The 18,111-nt window shown below is 37.3% G+C and overlaps 1 protein-coding gene across 13 annotated transcripts in view; it reads left to right on the top strand.

The window, feature by feature from the left end:
- Celf2 (CUGBP Elav-like family member 2) overlaps positions 1 to 18,111 on the top strand; it is an 826,625-nt gene that overhangs the window by 693,785 nt on the left and 114,729 nt on the right. For all 13 annotated transcript variants that reach the window (XM_040756181.1, XM_040756182.1, XM_040756178.1 and 10 more), the window contains one exon: positions 10,863 to 10,945. In XM_040756181.1, coding sequence (XP_040612115.1) covers positions 10,863 to 10,945 — 83 coding nt within the window. The remainder of the gene's footprint in view (positions 1 to 10,862; positions 10,946 to 18,111) is intronic.

The raw sequence follows: 18,111 nt of genomic DNA, 5'->3' as shown, positions 1-18,111 counted from the left end.
GAAAACCATCCAAAGAGATACATGGGCAATCACCATCTACCATAAGATACACTCCATGGGATCTGGAGAGATGACTCAGAGGGTAGGAGCACTTGCCACTCTTACAGAGGACCTGAATTTGATTCCCAGCAACCACATGGCAACTCACAACTGTCTATAACTACAATTTTAGGAGCTCTTGGTACCCTCTTCTAGCCTCTGAAATATCAGGCATACACACTATACACATATATGCAGGCAAGATACCATACACATAAAAATTAAATTAAAATTGTTATTTTTAAAAAAGATATACTCCATGGAGGAGGCCATTCATCTACCTCAATAGTTCAAGGAGCCATTTTAAGTTTAGCCAATTTAAGTTCAGAAGTCAGTCATTAAGTTTCTTGTAATCTAACCTCATGGGGAATATCAAGAGATGGGTTAATGAGGAAAATTTTTCCACATTATGATAAACATAAGTCCTATTGTGCAGCTGACTGGACTGAATACCAGAACTTTCTCACAAGAATCTTGAAGGACTAAGTCAGAGAAATGGTCTTCTGTGTGTCTAGATTTACTTAAGTTGTGTTTGACAGATCAAAATGTAACTATGCAATAAACTGTTTGCTGCATAGATCTGCTGCATAAGGAGCAAACACCTGGAAATGTTGTGAGAGATGTCGGTTAAAGTAATTATCCTCTTGGCAATGTCTTTCCAGAAATAAATGTCTCTGATGATATACCAGATGGATTGTCCAGTAGAGGCAAACAATATGAGCAAAACCTGAGTAAAATCAAGTTTCTATTGTTGATGTCACAATCTAAAGAGGAGTATCTTTTTTTATTAGATTGCCCAGAAGTGCCCCAGGGACACCATTTGGGTATTTTGAATAATTTCCCAAACCTATGAGTTTGACAACAGGGTATTAAGGAGCCTCCTTTAATCGGGGAATGTGGGTAGTTAGGACTCAAGATGTTACATAACTACATGGGATTTTCTGGAAAGATCATGAATGAAATAAAGAAAAAGCCAGTGTTATTTAGAAAACTCTCACATCTGCCATGAAAATTCAGGAGATATGTCTATGTGGCTCCAAAATTAATTTTAGTACATAATTTCTAATATTTCAAGTGTGCTAGATTTTTTTTGGAGTGAGGTGGGAACAATTGTAATAGTGCTTATAAATATCAGCTCTCAAGAGTTCATAGATGGTAATAAAAAGTCTGAAGTAAACAGTCTTTATGTCAATTTAACATTATGGTTTCCATAGCCAAAGGATTTCTCTCTTCATTTTACTCTGTAAAGGCCAGAGAGTGGAAGTAAGGATAACATCTTCCTTTTCAGTTCCTTAAAAACAAAGACAGACTTGCTCTGCTTGTGTTGCAAATGTCCCCTTGCAGAGCTCAGACTAGCAGGATACAAGGGATCACCCATTAAAAATTATAATAAAAGAACATCAGTGCCACTAATATGGATTGAGTCATGAGGCTAGGTTGAAATTTAGCCAGACTAACATTATAGGACCTATGTTCTTATGAATGAGTATAATTTGACATACTACCTGAACAAAACCACAAGACTGAGACTGAAGAAATTTTCCTGACCTAAAAGCATCTAAGAATCCAATATGCTAAAATTGAAGTTCATAGGAAAATACATAGCAATTTAACCTATTCTCTCTGCCACCAGACTCCCAATCAAAATTCCATTCTCTCTGCCACCAGACTCCCAATCAAAATGCCATTCTGTCCTCAAGAGAATCTATATTATGGGATAACCTTATATTAGAAACTTTGTTTTAATGAGATCTCAGTACTTTAGAAACTAAATACTCTTTAATTGAATTAATGCTGTAGTGGCTTCCTTATTGTGTGTTAGGATACCTTGACTCACTTCCTCTTCACAGAAAACTCATTATTGCCAGCCCTACTGACATCTAGTCTACCTTACCAGGATGGCATAGGAAAGTGCCTGGTCAGTAAGTTGGGCCAGTCACAGTAACCTTAAGGAAGTCATTCAGTGTCGCTTTCTTTACTAGCTTGTTATTTTTCACCCTAGTTACATTTTTTGTATTTTATTTATGAGAAAAAATTTGTCCTCCTTCTCTAGACTTAGTATTTGACATGTAAAATGTAATCAAATCCTCTGTTTGCTTATTATCTTTTATTTCAAAGGTCAAGCAGCGTTTCTATAACTAAAGAACCTGCTTTCTTCCTTGACGCTGTCCCCTATGGGACCTGAAGAAGCATGCACCTCAGCAGTAAACTTACCTTTCTAATACTGGGAACTGGGGCAGGAGAGTCAAAGAAACAGCTAAATGTAGCAATTGTCCCATGAGGGGGAAAAGATGACATCAAAAATTTCAGATACTTTTAGGAGTGTCAGACATTTTAAAGGATTTAGTGTAAGTGGATTATTCCAGAGAGTCCAGAAGAGGAGAGAACAGACCCTGCAGTTTCATCTTTGACCTCTCAAGTGAGAGCCACACTTGGAATTGGCTTACAAAGAGTTAGAGTACACACATCAGGCCTCAGTTTCTTTGCCAGAGGGCTAGAAAATGCAGGTTTAATGGAGGTTTTCTTTTTAAAGCAGCAACCAAAAAAAATATGCATTTTCCTGGTAGAAGATTCAGAAAATAAGCCTTTCTTCAGAAAACTGAGACTTAGAGAGAATAGCTTCTCCTCCAAGGGCAGCTCCTAGGTCAGGAAGAAGGTGACTTCAGCCTACATCTCCTGGGCAATTAATAGAAGTGTGTTCATGTTTCTCAGGTGGAATGTCAGGGGCGTTGTAGGTTGCCACTTAGCTGGATGAGATCAGCACTCCTGTCCCAGTTTAGCTGAGAAGTTCTATTTTGCTGTGTAGGAGTGGTCCTGTCTGGATTGATTAAGGGTTGTTGGAAAGCACTGGGCCGCAGCCCCAGGAAGCCAGAGGAACAAGTGCGGCATTTGGTAATTCAGAAAATAGTACCTACCTGATTCAAGCCCTAAAAGCAAATAGCATATCTCTGTTTTCTAGGTAGCCAGATGCTAGTATTTTGTATGTCAGGGTGCCAGCTATATCAAACTCTAAGATAATTGGCTATGGTTTCATTAAAAATTGATTTGTATAGGATGATGCATTTGTTTGGGGGCAGTTGCTGTTTTAGCTATGAAAATATCACTTCTAAAATGAGTATTTGGGGTGCCTGAGAAATATGTAAAGCAATTTAGGTTTGGGTTACAAAACGACGTTTAGGTGATACCGAAGGATTCTGAAGCATCTCTCATGTCTTTAAGATAAGATAAACCTGTCAGGTGCTTTGAGAGATGGCCTTCCTGTGCTGTGTGTGGTAGGCAGTGCCTTGGAAGAGTGCACCTCTACCAGTGATTCTCATTAAGTTTCCTGCATCTTTTGTTTGTTTTGAGACAAGATTTTGCTATGTAGCCCTGTCTGGTCTCAAACTAGCAGAGATTCTCTTGTCTCGGCCTCCCTGTGCTGGAATTATAGTACTTAGGTGAATGGAAGCAGTGTAAAATGGGAGAGGTGGAAGACTAGGTTGGAAGAGACAGCTTGTAAAATTATGTGATCTTACAGAAAGGACATAGAAGCTGTGTTGTATCTTCTTGTTTTCTTTTTCTTATTTTGAGGGCTAAAAGTAATAAAAATGAGAGGGTATGCAAAACAAGCCCTCTAATTTCTTGCAGCTTCTTACTTTAGCTAAATAAGGCTTGCTTTATTTGTCACTATTTTCATGCCTTCCATTCCGGTCTCTACTTATGCCACTGCAGCCCTCCTAGTTCCCTATCCAAGCACAGAAAAGCCACAGTAATTCAATCATAAGCAAGAGCACATGAGTGTGTTTAGCAGATAGAAGGCCAAGTTTAATATATTAGCTTGTGGAATTAATAGTATCACTTTTAAAATCATACCTCACATCTTCCCTAAGCAAACCTCATGTGAAGAACACAGTAGAATGATTGAACACATAGGGCACTTAACCACCAAGACCAGGAGTTAATAACTGTGCATCTGATGTGTTTTAGTTGTCAAGTGCATGTCTTCTTGGTAGGTAGATTTGGCTGAGGAAAGGGCTGCTTCTTTGACTCTCCAGAGTACCAAATAGCTTCCTAAAGCATCTCTGTACTTTCTAAGAATAGCAGGTTTACTGATTTAGCCTTTCAGGGCCTTCCTTGGTCCCTTGATCTCCCAGCCCTTCAGAACTCAAAGGCAGCTTGTAAAGAAATTTTTAGTTTTAGTTTACATGGTAACTACTGACATCATGAATTCCAGTGTAACTTGAATTGAATTTATCTGCCAGGACTATCACTTTGGGAAGGGGGAGATGATGATGACAAAAGTGTAGCATTCAGTCATTAAATTTTTATTCTATAACTGATTTTAAGTAGGCATTTGCTTCAGTTTAGAAAACAAAGTAGATTTCTTATAGTTATGATGACTAACCTTGAAAACATGGATAATCATCTTGAGTTCATTTATGGTAGATACCTAACTAGTATACAACACAGTAAGCTTCAAATCTGAAATATTTGTTTTTAAAACTACTTTAGCAACAGAAAAGTTGTTTTCCTCTTCTCAGCTCTCAAGATGCATGGTTATTTATATTTTTAAATGTAATACTGTTTTCCATATTAAAGTGTTGGTTCAAGAATATGGACATTCCAAATAGACCATTTTTCAATATAGGAGTGTTTGTCTTTTACCAGACTGGTGACTACAGGAAGTATTATGAGGCCTGTTTCCTTGATACTAACAGCACATGGGGCTGGCTCCAGCCACTGAGAATGGATGTTGTCAGCATGTGACCTGGGATTTCTTCATTCCCCTAAAGTTATTAGTTCAGTAGTTAAGAACAATCCAAGTCATTTTCTGTCTTTTTACTTGGATTCTTTAAATATAGGCACAAATTTAATTTAAAAAATTATCTTATTGTCCATATTTTAGAGTCAAGGGTGTAAAGAAACTGGCCTTCTAAAATAAAATGGCACCTCCAGAGAGTCAGGTCATAGTTGTAGTCCTCACCGGTGTGGTCAGTTTAGAAACCTCAGATGAAATTTCCTTAAAGAACTTTTTCTCATTTTCCTTAAGGGCAGAATTAATTTTAAAATCTGATCTGTTAGTATCATCCTCTTTAGCTGTGTTGACACTACTTTTCATAATGAAAAATGTAACTGCTGCCTGAATCAGGGCAAACCAGGATATCAACTGGTTATCTCTACATAAGCAATACTTTCCGCACCTTGTGGATATTACTACCAAGAATTCCCAAGTACAAATTTCCTAGAGAAACATCTGTGGTTTGAAAAGATTTGCAGTAATCTAGATGGTTTCTCTGATAATAAATTTACATGATAATTTAAAATTAAAATCCTTCAGTAAAATTGAGTGTTATGATTTTTAAATGTGTGTGTATGTGAGCATGTGCATGCATGCGTGTATGTGTGTGTGTGTGTGTGTGTGTGTGTGTGTGTGTGTGTGTACATGCATGTGTGTCCCATTGAGCTGTCTGTTGGGGCCTTTATCTTTGAAACAGAAAAAAATAACAGCTAGTGAAAAGATAATAGACAACAACTAACCTATGTAGGCTATGTGGTTCTAGGCTTGTTTGGGAATTACCACTCTCAACTCTTACAAATGATGGTATAGTCAAATCTCATAGTTACAATACTTACTGTTGGCTTTACCAACTGAACCTACACAATTGTATTGCTAGACTTACCCACTTCTGGATAAATGGGTAGTAAAAGGCTCTAAGTATCCCTGACGGTACTGTGAGAAGGGTGATGGAATGACAGGTGTGAAAGTGGAAGTAGGTGGATTTTTGTGTGTTGGGGGGGTCCTTCAGTATTGCCTCACTGTCTCCTGACTACCCAGAGACATTCTTCTTGAAGCTGTGCACAGATTGCCTTCATACAGAGTGTGTACCCCCAAGTCTCTTCCATGTTTATGGCTATGTTCCCGTCTTTAAAGTTTACCAGCAGAATTAGTTCTTAGTGAGTTGTTAGTGGTCTGTAAACACAGAAGCTCAAATGTTAATATGTACACAAGTTTGTGCCCTAAATATGCACATTGTCAAAAGAGAGTAGCCAGTAGTGGAAATACTAGACTCTATATGAATCAGACACTATGATATTGGGTTCTAGGATCACCCCTCAAAATTTATCATTGTGCCCGTTCCTGTCAATGTCAAAAGCCCTGATGAAGGATGCTAGTAGGTAAGAGTCGATAAATGAACACATGAAGGATGGTTAGATGTTTTTCTGCTCTGACTTTTATTAGCTCAAACAGTTGTTGAAATTGTTGTAATAGGGATGCCATAGCTAACCAGGATACTGTGTTTGTCTTTTCTATACTTGAACTTTGCCAAGAGGCCAAACATGACTGTTACCACTGACAGTAACTCCTGAATAAGTAGATAAGTGTGAGACAAATTATAAAGTGTAAGTGCTCATTAGACAGTGTCAAGTGAGCAAAGTAGAAAAATATGAAGCCTCAAAAAATGCCAGTATAGAGGAGAAATAGAAGATCTGGGACTTGTTGAAACACATGACTCAAACTACATGGTGATCCTCAAAGTCCTTGGGTTACTTGGTGCTCTTCTTTGAAGGATATCAAGGCTTTTCTTGATACCCCATGAAAGATGAGTTCTAGGAATGAACACTGCCACAAGAGGGCTAACCCTCTGTTACTTATTTTAACCACTGATCGTGGAAGACCATCTGGGTATTGGAGGTATTTAACCACCCATCTTGAAATACTGGTATTGAAGCAGAACTTACACAAGGAGGGAGGTTTGTTCCCTGATCTGGTTGGTGGCTGAGCCATATGGTATTACATATGACCTCACAATGAATTCATTTCACTTCAGACATGAATCATAGCTGGTGTGGGGAAATTTAAGAATGGGCTGTACTTACTATTAGGTCCAGCAAAAAAGACAGTTTTATGCTTTTTTAAGCCTTCATGAGTTATCTGAAATCTATAGTTTCCCCCTTACCTTTGCCATAGTTATTTAAATAATCAGAGAAAATTATATTTTCCTCTTTATGTTCTGAGATACTCTCTACTGATCAATTACTGTAATATTTTAAGTAAATATTGGAAGATAGGTATGTAAAATAAAGTCGGTGGTAAACTAAAAGAGTATTCAATAATCTTTAAATATATCCTAATTCTGGAAATACACAAATCAAAGTCCCACTTGGAGGGAAGCACTAAATTCTGCATCAGTGGTGACTCCTTAAATATGGGTGTCTATATTTACTCTGCAAATTTTAAGACAATAAATAGTTTTCATCTTTGTGAAATGAAGCATAAGTCACTTTTAGCATAATAAATGAAAAAGACTTTAAATTTTTAAAAATTTGGCAAATTTTCCTATACCGATTTAGAGTGATTAAAAAAAGGAACTGAGATGCAAAAAAATGTAATTTTTCCTAAGTAATCCAAGAACAAAACTATGAAACCAGAAGAAACTATAGAACATTTCTAGTTTTATTATCTGTCCTGTGACACCCCTCCCAATTACTAAGATTTGTTCTTTGTGAGAGTACCCAACTGAAGCTGTGATTAGGGACAGAAATATAGTCTGGACCATCAATGAGCTATGGTAAGAAACCCAATCCACTTGGAGGTGGGATAACTTTTTGAATTACCTAAAAATCTCCAAATTTGCCTGGTAAAATAGCATTACTGGAGCTGAACCACTGGGTTCAGCAAATGAAAAAAGTATGCTACCTATGTCTTCAAGATATTCTTCTATGGTGTTACAGTAAAACTAGAGCTTATCTTGGTATAATCTTAAAGAGTCCATGTTTAAATTGATGTACAATAAAAGTACTAATGAGCTATGTATATTTTAAAATAATGTGATCTGTCCCTGTTTTCACTGTAGTGATTGCTCTGGTAGAGTGGATGGACCTTAGATAACTTAGAAAGAATGGGAGATTTGGGATTGCTTCCCATTTTCTCTTCAGCTACCTTCATCCCTTTCTCTTCTTCACATAGTATCCCAAAACTGCTCAAATGCTATCTTATGGTTTCTATTACTATGAAGAGACACCATGACCATGGCAACTCTTATAAAAGAAACATTTAATTGGGACTCACAGTTTTAGAGGTTTAGTCCATTACCAGCATGATGGGGAGCATGGCAGCATGCAGGCAGAAGTAGTGCTGGAGGAATAGCTGAGAGTTCTACATATTGCAGGTAACAGGAAGTCAACTAAACATTACACTGAGGGAAGCTTGAGCAAAAGTGACCCTGAAAGGCCACAGTGACACACTTCCTCCAATAAGGCCATACCTCCTAATAGTGTCACTCCATTTGAGGACCATTTTCTTTCAAACCACCAAAAATTTCAACCTCAAAATTTCATTTTCTTAGAAACATTTTAAAAAAGAAAAACACAAGTCACCTGACTTCTGCTCACCAAAGGAAATTTAACATGGAAACATCAGCCAGATTCACACTGAAACACAAATGGCTAGAACAGTTACATGCTTCCTTCCTCAAGGCTGGCAAATGGAATGCTAGTCTCAATGGCTCCCAAGGAGTAAGGAATGACAGTGATTTTGTTTGGATGTCCAAAGTGATAGAGCTTCTTTAATCCTGAGATGACTGTGTTGTTGGGTCAGGACTCTTCAAGTGGTCCCAGTGTAGAAGAACACGTGATTCTCTTATCTATAGCATCTGTGTTTGATGCTATTTCTGCTGAGTTCCTCGTTTTTAATCCCATCATTTCTCCGTTCTTTAGGCTAATCTATATATTCTGGGCTCTAAATTTTAATTTTTGACCCTGAACTTTGTTTTTGTTTTGGTGTTTTCATTTGTTTGGTTTTAGTTTTGTTTGGCTTTTTGTTTTGAGATAGTCTCACTGTGTTTCCTTCGCTGATCCAGAACCTTACAGTTAGTCCACAAAGGCCACTGTGAGATTTATTATAATGTGAGGTTCCCAAGGCCATAAGTAGGCATGGAAGTAGAAAGGCATTAGACAACAATACAATATATGGCTATATCTAAACATGATGGTGCTTTAGAGGGAAGGAGAAGAAAGGAGGATTGACTGTCCACTAGAATCTAGAGAGGAACTTCTTTAAGGTTGAGAATGAGAGAATAGGGAGAGACAGAAACAGAAAGACCATGAGAGGGATTGTGGGGAAGAGGCCAGAGGAGCCGCTTCAGAGACCAGCCTTAATCTCCAGATCAAAGCCCTTGAGAAGTTTCAGACTAAATTCCAAAACGAAATCTGACTTTTATAGCCTTTTAGGAATGGTAAGAAGTTTTCACATCACATAATTTAGTTCAGCATAGCATACATGCTAGGGACCTTGGAGGAGCCAGGTACCAATTGGAATCAAAATTATAAAATGAGAGGATGGTATTACAACACAGCACAATTTCTTAATTCTCCATCCCAGACAGTGCTGCAGGAGATATGGCTATGGAACCAAGCCTAAAAGTTCAGTTCTGGGTTGTAACAATCTCAAACTTACCAGACAGCGCAGATCAAAGATAGAATTTTTCTGTTTATATTTGATAAGTTGGGGCAGCAAGATGACTCATTCGTTAAAGGCACATGCAGCTAAACCCGACAACCTGAGTTTGTTCAGTCTCTGGGATTAATGTAATAGAAAGAGATTTAATTCCTTCAAGTTGTTCTCTAATCTTCTCTCCCATGCTGCGACCTGAGAATATAATTAACTGATTAATTAAATAAATTTATAAAGGGTTTTTAGGAGTGGCTTGTTTGTTTATTTGGTGGTGTGGTTTTGTTTTGAGACAGGGTTTCACTGTGTAGTCATGGCTGGCAGTTTGTGAAGCTTTTGTATATTACTGCTTTCCAAGATGATTATGCCTAGATATTGTATAGTAATTAACATATTGTTGATGTTAAACAGTTTCTTTATTTAGTTGATGAAAGGGACAGGCAAGCCTTCAGGTCATTGTAATAATGGTCTGAGAATGGTAGAGAAAATTGGTTTGAAAGAGTTATCTTCTGGCCTGCTTTGGAGGGATTTTGGCCTAGGTTTCTATCAGCTCTTAGAAATGAGGAACCCAAAGATGTGCCCCAGCCATTATTTATTACATGGGCTAGATTCAGCTCACATCTTATTAGGGTACATACCCCTTCGTATTGGAAGTGGTTTTGTTTTTGTTTTTTGAGCAGGCTTTTTCTGGGTAGCCATGGCTATCATAGAACTCTCTTTGTAGACCAGGCTGACTCAAACTCAGAGATCCGCCTGCCTCTGTCTCCTGAGTGCTGGGATTAAAGACATGCACCATCATGCCTGGATCATATTAATGTTAAATTGGTTAATCAGCTAACCATTTTTTAGCAAACAAGGATTGAATGGTCCTATGCATAGAACTTGGCTTTATGCACTCTGGCAAAGATAAGAAAAGGCACTATCCCAGCTTTTCAGAACCTTCCTATCTATCCAAATTTCCAAATCTTTAAGCTTATAAAGTGTTCTATAAGTGTGACATTCTAGAGATTTTCTAAGAAAAGTACAGATAATATAAGTTTATGCAAATGTTACTGTGGTTAAGTACTTCTCTTTATTGTAGTTGCTATGGTCCAAGTCGCATTAACACCTTGCCCTCCTTCTTCTACCTCCCACTTTCATTTCTAAATAGCTGTATCCCAAGTAGTTAGTACAGGAGGCTATGAATTGGTCTCCAGTGCAGGTAAAGCTAATAAATGTGATTTAGGATGAAAGGCACTGTGTAAATGCTTGAGATGTTATTACTGCTCTCATGTGCTTTATTATTTTTAAATTGTGCATCCTTTTAAGTAGATTATTTGTTCACCACAGTCTCCATTATATCTAAGCAAAGCCTTCACAGAAATTTCTAAAACCTTTTCATTTCTCTCTGTAGGTTGTTGTTTCGTAACATTTTATACAAGAAAAGCTGCACTTGAGGCCCAGAATGCACTGCACAATATTAAAACTTTACCTGGGGTGAGTAGTTTACTTTTGTACCAAAATCACTTTATTGCTTGAAAATGGTCCTTTCAACTAAAGGTTCTAGTTATGGGTTCTTAGTGCCAAAAATGGCTTTGGTCTTTTGAAGTGTATGTTCTGACCCCTCTGTTCCCTGTGGTCACCAGACCAGCCAGCCAGCCAGCCCACAAAAAAGGCTTGCATTAACACTGATGGGAAGAACTCTCAAATAGCTTGTCTCCTGGTTTGGAAATCAGAGTGACCCCGCTGGGTACAGCAGCTGCCAAAGAGTATGAGTTGGGTTAAGATTTTAAAGGTAGTGGGAACCCCCACACACAAGGAAAGCAAAATGGAAATGGAAAAGCTTTTACTCTCCAGGGTCCCCTTTTCAAATCTAGTCTTTAGATTTTCATTTGAAAGGACAGAATGTACTCTGTATAGACATAATATTAAAGCTCCTAATGACTTCTAAACAGTAAGTGGTGGTTAACAAAGTCAGTGTTTTAATGCCGAATGTGTGCTTCATGTTGGTGTAGAACAGAAAATAGAAAGTTTGTGGTGCTTGTTTTTTATTTCCTTCCTAGTATTAGCTGATGATTAGTGCAGTTATTAGAAATGAACTGATGTTGCATATGACATCTTTGTCAAGATTTATCAGACTTTTGTGGGACTTTTATACATTGCACGGTAGTACAAATTATCCTTTACTGCTCATATGGTATATTTTCTCCATTTACTGAAATGTAAATGGTGAGTTAATTCAATATCATAATGATGTGTGTGTGTTACAATAAAGGACCTGTGATAAATACTCCAAGTACCATGATTTTATTGACACATGTTTTGGTAAGAAGAAAAGAAGGATAAAATGCTCCTGGCGTTTCGGGTATAATTTTAGTGTTTGTTTACTTATCTGTCCCTGTACACATATGCAAACCATGTGCATCACATACTGATATGGGTACACATATATACTTTTCCTTCTGCTTCCCCAAAAGATAGAATTTGTGAAATTCATGTTAGGTCCACTGAAAAACATGTCTGTAGTAGAAAGATGCTTAGAAAAAGATTTTCAAAATATGAGCTTCTTTTGAGATAAATGGATTTTGGAGAGAGGGTCTCCCTAAATAGCCCACATTGTCACAATACTCATTGATCACCAAGAACAAAAAGGTGGAGAACATAGTTACTCAACCCTACCACTTTGGTTTTCCTCTTTTTCATCTGAACAAATCATAGGATAGAAGTGCAAGTGTGTGGTGACGAAGTGATCCTTCAGTGGAACTACTTCGTCCTAAAACTTCCAAAGTGCTTTTTAATGAGATGGCTTTTGTTAAGTCTTCCTTCCTTGTTGACCTAAAATATAATAGTATTTAAGCTTCATTCTTGATGTAAGTGAAAATTGTCCAGTATAATTCTAGAAATTTGTAGGCAACTATTTACTGGCTTGAACAAAAATAGTTAACTTTCTTGTGTACAGACTCTAATCTAGACTACTTTATTTTCCTTCTCATAAAAGTAACTGCCTTATAATAACTAGCACACAAAATCCCTTCTTGATGCATTAAAAATTATTTTTAGTCATAAACTACTACTTGCCATATAAGGAATAGTATAGTTGGATACTACATAATTTGGTTCATGCCATCTTCCTCTGCAAAGGTATTCTTCAGAAACCCAGAGTTTGTTGATAAAGTCAGCTGACCAAAAATCAGTATTTTAGTGCCCAGTTTATGGCTTTGTATTGACAGAGAGTAGAAGATCAAACTGACAGTATTTTTTTCATTTTCCATACTGGTAGATTGGTACATTTTACTAGAAACATGAGGTGAATATGAGCAAGACATATTAAAATGCACAGAGGTACTGATGATTGTTATTTGGGGTGAGGAGCAGAATATCTTAACTCTCATTCTTACAAACGACTAGTCCTTCTGTATGTTCTTCAAATATTGTGGGTTTTTTTTCTTTTCTTCTAAATTCTGCATGTGAAATTCAAGAATAGAGACTCTGTAAACCTGTAATTAAGGACAGTAAGTTGGGAGTGGAGGGGCAAGGACTGGAAAAATAGCTCAGCATTTAAGAACACTGGCTGCTTTTCCAGAGAATCCAGGTTCAATTCCCAGCACCCATGTGGTGGCTGTCCCAGGAAATCTGATGCTGTTTTCTGACCTCCTTCCTGGGTGCCAGGCACATGGTACACAAACATACATGCAGGCAAAACATCCATATTCATAAAGTAAAGAATAAATTTAATTTTTTAAATAAATAAACTAGGAGTTTGAAAAATACAATCGGAATAATTTTTTCTTTTTATCCTCTCAGTTACTAAGACTGAGTTACTTGAAGCAGGTTAAACAAAAATTTGAGAAGTCACATTAGTAAAATTTAAAATGTTACTTGCTATATTTGCCTTTTCACTTGTGGTCATTGGGGATAGAATCTCACATCTTGCATTTATGTGTAGCTTTGTCTTTAAAATATCACTCTTAACAGCTGCAGGGAAGACATGAAAGTAGTTGCCTTTCAGTTGTGAGCCTTTGGTAGACAGGAAGAAATGGGACCAGACATAAAAGATTAATGCATATTCTTAGAGAAAATATTACAAGGTACCTTGCTGTTTGATTACAAGCCTTAGAATTAGTCAACATTTCCATAATTCTAAACCAATATACACCTGTTTTCCCACTGTGATGTGAAGTCATGACTTAATTTAGCAGAAATCCTGCTGTGCTAAATCTCTCATTAAATACCCAGTAAGTTCAGTTATTTAAAGTTGTAGCATGACTATTTTAATTGGTTGCATTCATATTATAAAATTAATAAAAATTAATGATGCACTTTGCCATATGCCTTCAGCTTCTTTGTGAATGAAAAGAAAGGGGACAAAGGAAAACATATCATCTGCTGACACTTTAAACCTTTTCTGGTTGTAATCATTTTCCTGTGGATAAAGTCTGCTACTTGTTGCCTCTTTTCTAATGTGTCCAAAACTTTCAATTTATAGCAAGATCAAATAGTAATTTTTTCTTCCTTGTACAGTTGGTGTTTTGTATCCTAAGGAAATTTTATCATATAGTAGAACTTGACTGATGTCTGGGGTTTTCCTTTGGTCTGAAGCACCAGTTTCCCATCTTGAAAGAAACAAAGAACTTGGTTGGTGCAGGAGAGATAAAAACCAATAGGACTATCTGTCAGGCAGTTTGATGTGTCTGCTCTTTGACTGAACTTTGAAGCACCCTCCTTTTCATTAAGTAGGACTGAGATAAAGAGTTAGGTACCTGGTAACCCAAGATGTGTATCTTAATCCTGTTATGAGAAATGTGTAACTAAAAAAAACCCCAGATTTTGTATCTCCATGTTCAACACAAACCCCTAGAAATAGAGTGGTAGAAACAAAGGAAGCTAATCCAGAAACTCCACCCTGAAAATAAAGAATGAGATTCTAAATTGTTTTTTCATTCGATCAGCCTCGCTTTTTGAAGCAGTTGATTAATGCTTAAGCAACAGATTACTTTACAGTGTTCATTTATTGCTAATACTTCATGAGGCTAATAAATCACAAGTAGTTACTGAGCAACTACTGTGTCTCAGATACTATATAGGAAATAGCAAGGATAAATCCTGGCAAGGCTTCTTCTACTTGGTCTAGCTGAAGGACAGTAGACAATACATACTTGATCTATACTTTAGTGCTGTTCTACTTCTGACACAATATGGAAATTTTACACTTTACACACACACACACACACACACACATACAAACACTTGAGGTCTTCAGTAAGTAGTACTCTTATAGTCTGATGGAGAATATTGTAGCCCTGTGTGCACAGGCTAGGATACACAATAAACCATTGTGTTTCCTGCAGCAGTATTTGATTGACGTTTCCATTCCTATGACACTTATGTTCTTGGGAAAACTTGGGTTGCCACCTATCTCAAGGTGTGACATTCTAGTTCTAAAGAATGTCTCCTTTCATGATAAGAATACAGTATATTCCAGTTACAGAGTTCTGGCCTCATAATATGCAGAGCTTCGGGTTCAATTCCCAATACCATACACACAGAGAATATATCTAACATAATTTTTAAATGATAATGTCCCAAGGAGAGCAGGGAAGGGTATCAGCTCAGGACCCCTAAGACCAAGTTCTCAGCCCAAAGGAGATTTATTTGCCCCAGAGGGACAAAGGTAAGGGAATAAATGACAAAGAAAGGAGATAGCAGATGAGGGAAAAGTGGAAAGGAACAAGGAAAAGGAATAAGAAGTATTTGTCCAGGAGAGGGTTGGCAAAGAACTGCCTCTGAAGAGAGGAGACGTATGTGGCCCATAGGCAAATTGTGATTTATAAAGGTAATCCTTGTTTGGTTTTAATTGTGCATGTTAATTAAGTAAGCTAAAGGGGGCTTTTATTTCTGAACTTCAATGCTTTGATAACTGGGCCCTGGTTGTCAGTCTCAGGAGGAGGAAGCAGCCAAATAAGGGAATAAATAGACCTTGGTGGCTAACTTTAGGAATGTAATCTAACCATTTTTAGCAAAACAGAGAGAATGGTGAGGAAGACTAAAGTCCCTTCAGAGGGTTATATAAGAGACTTTGGGGAGAGAAAGGGAAGGGGGAAACATTATGATTAAATTACAATCTCAAAAAAAAAACAACAACAACAAAAAGTGTGCTTTTTTTCTAATATTTTTGGTTGTGAGCCTAACCTTTAACGGCTGAGCCATTTCTCCAGACCTGGTGTCCTTTTTTCTTTGCTGAGGCAAAAAATGGCACAACCCACGATGATCTCAAACTTGCCTTCGCCTCTCAGTGCTTGAATTACAGGTTTGTGCAACCACTCTCAGCAATAGTCTCCTTTCAGGCAGCTGGAACTACCAAGCAGGGCATTACCATTCAGAGGAAAAGTCAGTGTCTACCATTGTGTATTCCAAAGAGGATAGTCTCATGATGGCAAACTGGATTTTGTACTTTTGTTTTCACTAATCTAGTTTATTTAGTTCAATTAAAAATCCTAGGCATAGAAAAACTTTTAACAACTTTTCAGTGATCAGATGTTAGAGTCAAATATTCTCGTGCCAGTGATAGCACCATGCCATGTGCCACTCTTCTCAAGGTCTTAACAAACACTGTCTATGGCGATAAGACTTTTGAATTGAAATCTACAGTGGTATCAGTAGAGAACTCTCTGTATAAATTAATTTGATTAAGGATGTAATAACATAGAATACATTTTGAGAAAACTCTTAAACCTTAGCAGCAAAGAGGAATCTGAAATCTGAATGTCTTGTAAAATATTAATCATAACTTTCTTTCAGTCATTTTTTATGAATATGCCTTATCTTTTTCTTTTTAGAATCACTACCAATTTTGTTAAATGCAGTTTATATTAAGGAGATATTGCCCTAAGAGAACATTTGTTTAGAGCACTCCATTTTAGCAGAGGCTTCCTGAAAGGTGTTTTGTAATAACACATGCAGTGTGAGCAAGGACTACATGTATATTTGAGTTATAAAAACAAATGATCCTGATACAGTAGGAAGAAGCTGAAAATAAAATAGTCTCCTGGGACAAGTATGTTCACCCACGTGATGGCAATGGGCCCTTTTCTGGATACCCTGAAGGAAATAATTTACCCTTGTAGGTAGACACCATCCTTCCAAATGGAATTGACTAAGCTATCTATAGAATTGTTTTCATGCCCTTAACAGTAGAATGCTAAAGTTATTCTTTTCTGCAGAACAACTGGGCTCTCCCTGGGACCAAATTCAGTTTGCCCATTATAATATATTTTGAATCACTCATTTTCTTCGAATCACTTCTCGTAAATATTAATGTGTATTTAATATCTTTGTTCTCAGAGCCATGATTATGATTTTACCTTTATCAACATCATTATTTTTGTCATGAAATGTATCAACTCATATCATATTATGGATTCCTCTGCAAAAAAAAATCATGCTATTTGAATTAACACCTAACTAGACCAACTTCAGTAAATTTCTTCTCAGGTGTCCTTTATATAAATTTATGAAAAAATAACCAAAACATATGTATAAGTAATTTTTCATCTCTAAAATTGTGTGCCATATAACTGGAGGCTGACATGTAGAAGACTGCAGATAGATCCATGTCTATCACCATGCACAAAACTTAAGTTCAAATGGATCAAAGACCTCAACATAAATCCAGACACATTGAACCTCTTAGAAGAGAAAGTGGGAGGTACCCTAGAACAAGTTGGTACAGGAGACCACTTCCTGAACATAACACCAGTAGCACAGACACTAAGATTGACAATTAATAAATGGGACCTGCTGAAACTGAAAAGCTTCTGTAAGGCAAAGGACACAGTCAGCAAAACAAAAAGGCAACCCACAGATTTGGAAAAGATATTCACCATCTCCACATCTGACAGAGGGCTGATCTCCAAAATTTACAAAGAATTTAAGAAGCAAGCCTCCAAAACACCAAATGACAGACTATGGATACCCCCCATGGAGGGCCTCATCCTCCCTGGGGAAAGGAGTGGGTATTGGGGGAGGAAGGATAAGGAGTTGTTGGGAGGGTGTGGGAGGAGGGGAGGGAGAAGGAGCTGGGATTGACATGTGAAGCAACCTTGTTTCTAATTTAAATTTAAAAATATAAATTAAAAAGTGGGGTACAGAACTAAATAGAGAATTCTCAATAGAGGAGTCTAAAATTGCTGAGAGACACTTAAGTGCTCAACATTCCTAGCCATCCGAGAAATGCAAATCAAAACAACTCTGAGATACCATCTTACTCCTGTCAGAATGGCTAAAATCAAAAACTCCAATGACAGTTTATGTTGGAGAGAAAGTGGAGAAAGGGTTACACTCCTCCACTGCTTGTGGGAGTGCTGACACCCACTTTGGAAATCAATATAACAGCCACTTTGGAAGTCAGTATGGAGATTCCTCAGGAAAATGGGAATAAACCTACCACAAGACCCAGTAATTCCAATCTTAGTCATATACCCAAAAGATGCACATTCATGCAACAAGGACGTCTCTTCCACTATATTCATAGCAGCATTATTTGTAATAGCCAGAACCTGGAAGCAATTTAGATGCCCCTCAACTGAAGAATGGATAGAGAAAATGTGGTACATTTACACAATGGAGTACTATTCATTGGGAAAAACAATGGAATCTTGAAATTT

This window comes from Mesocricetus auratus, unplaced genomic scaffold (assembly GCF_017639785.1).
Source record: "Mesocricetus auratus isolate SY011 unplaced genomic scaffold, BCM_Maur_2.0 Super-Scaffold_100013, whole genome shotgun sequence".
Classification (NCBI taxonomy): Eukaryota; Metazoa; Chordata; class Mammalia; order Rodentia; family Cricetidae; genus Mesocricetus; species Mesocricetus auratus.
This window is presented reverse-complemented; position numbering and strand designations above follow the sequence as displayed.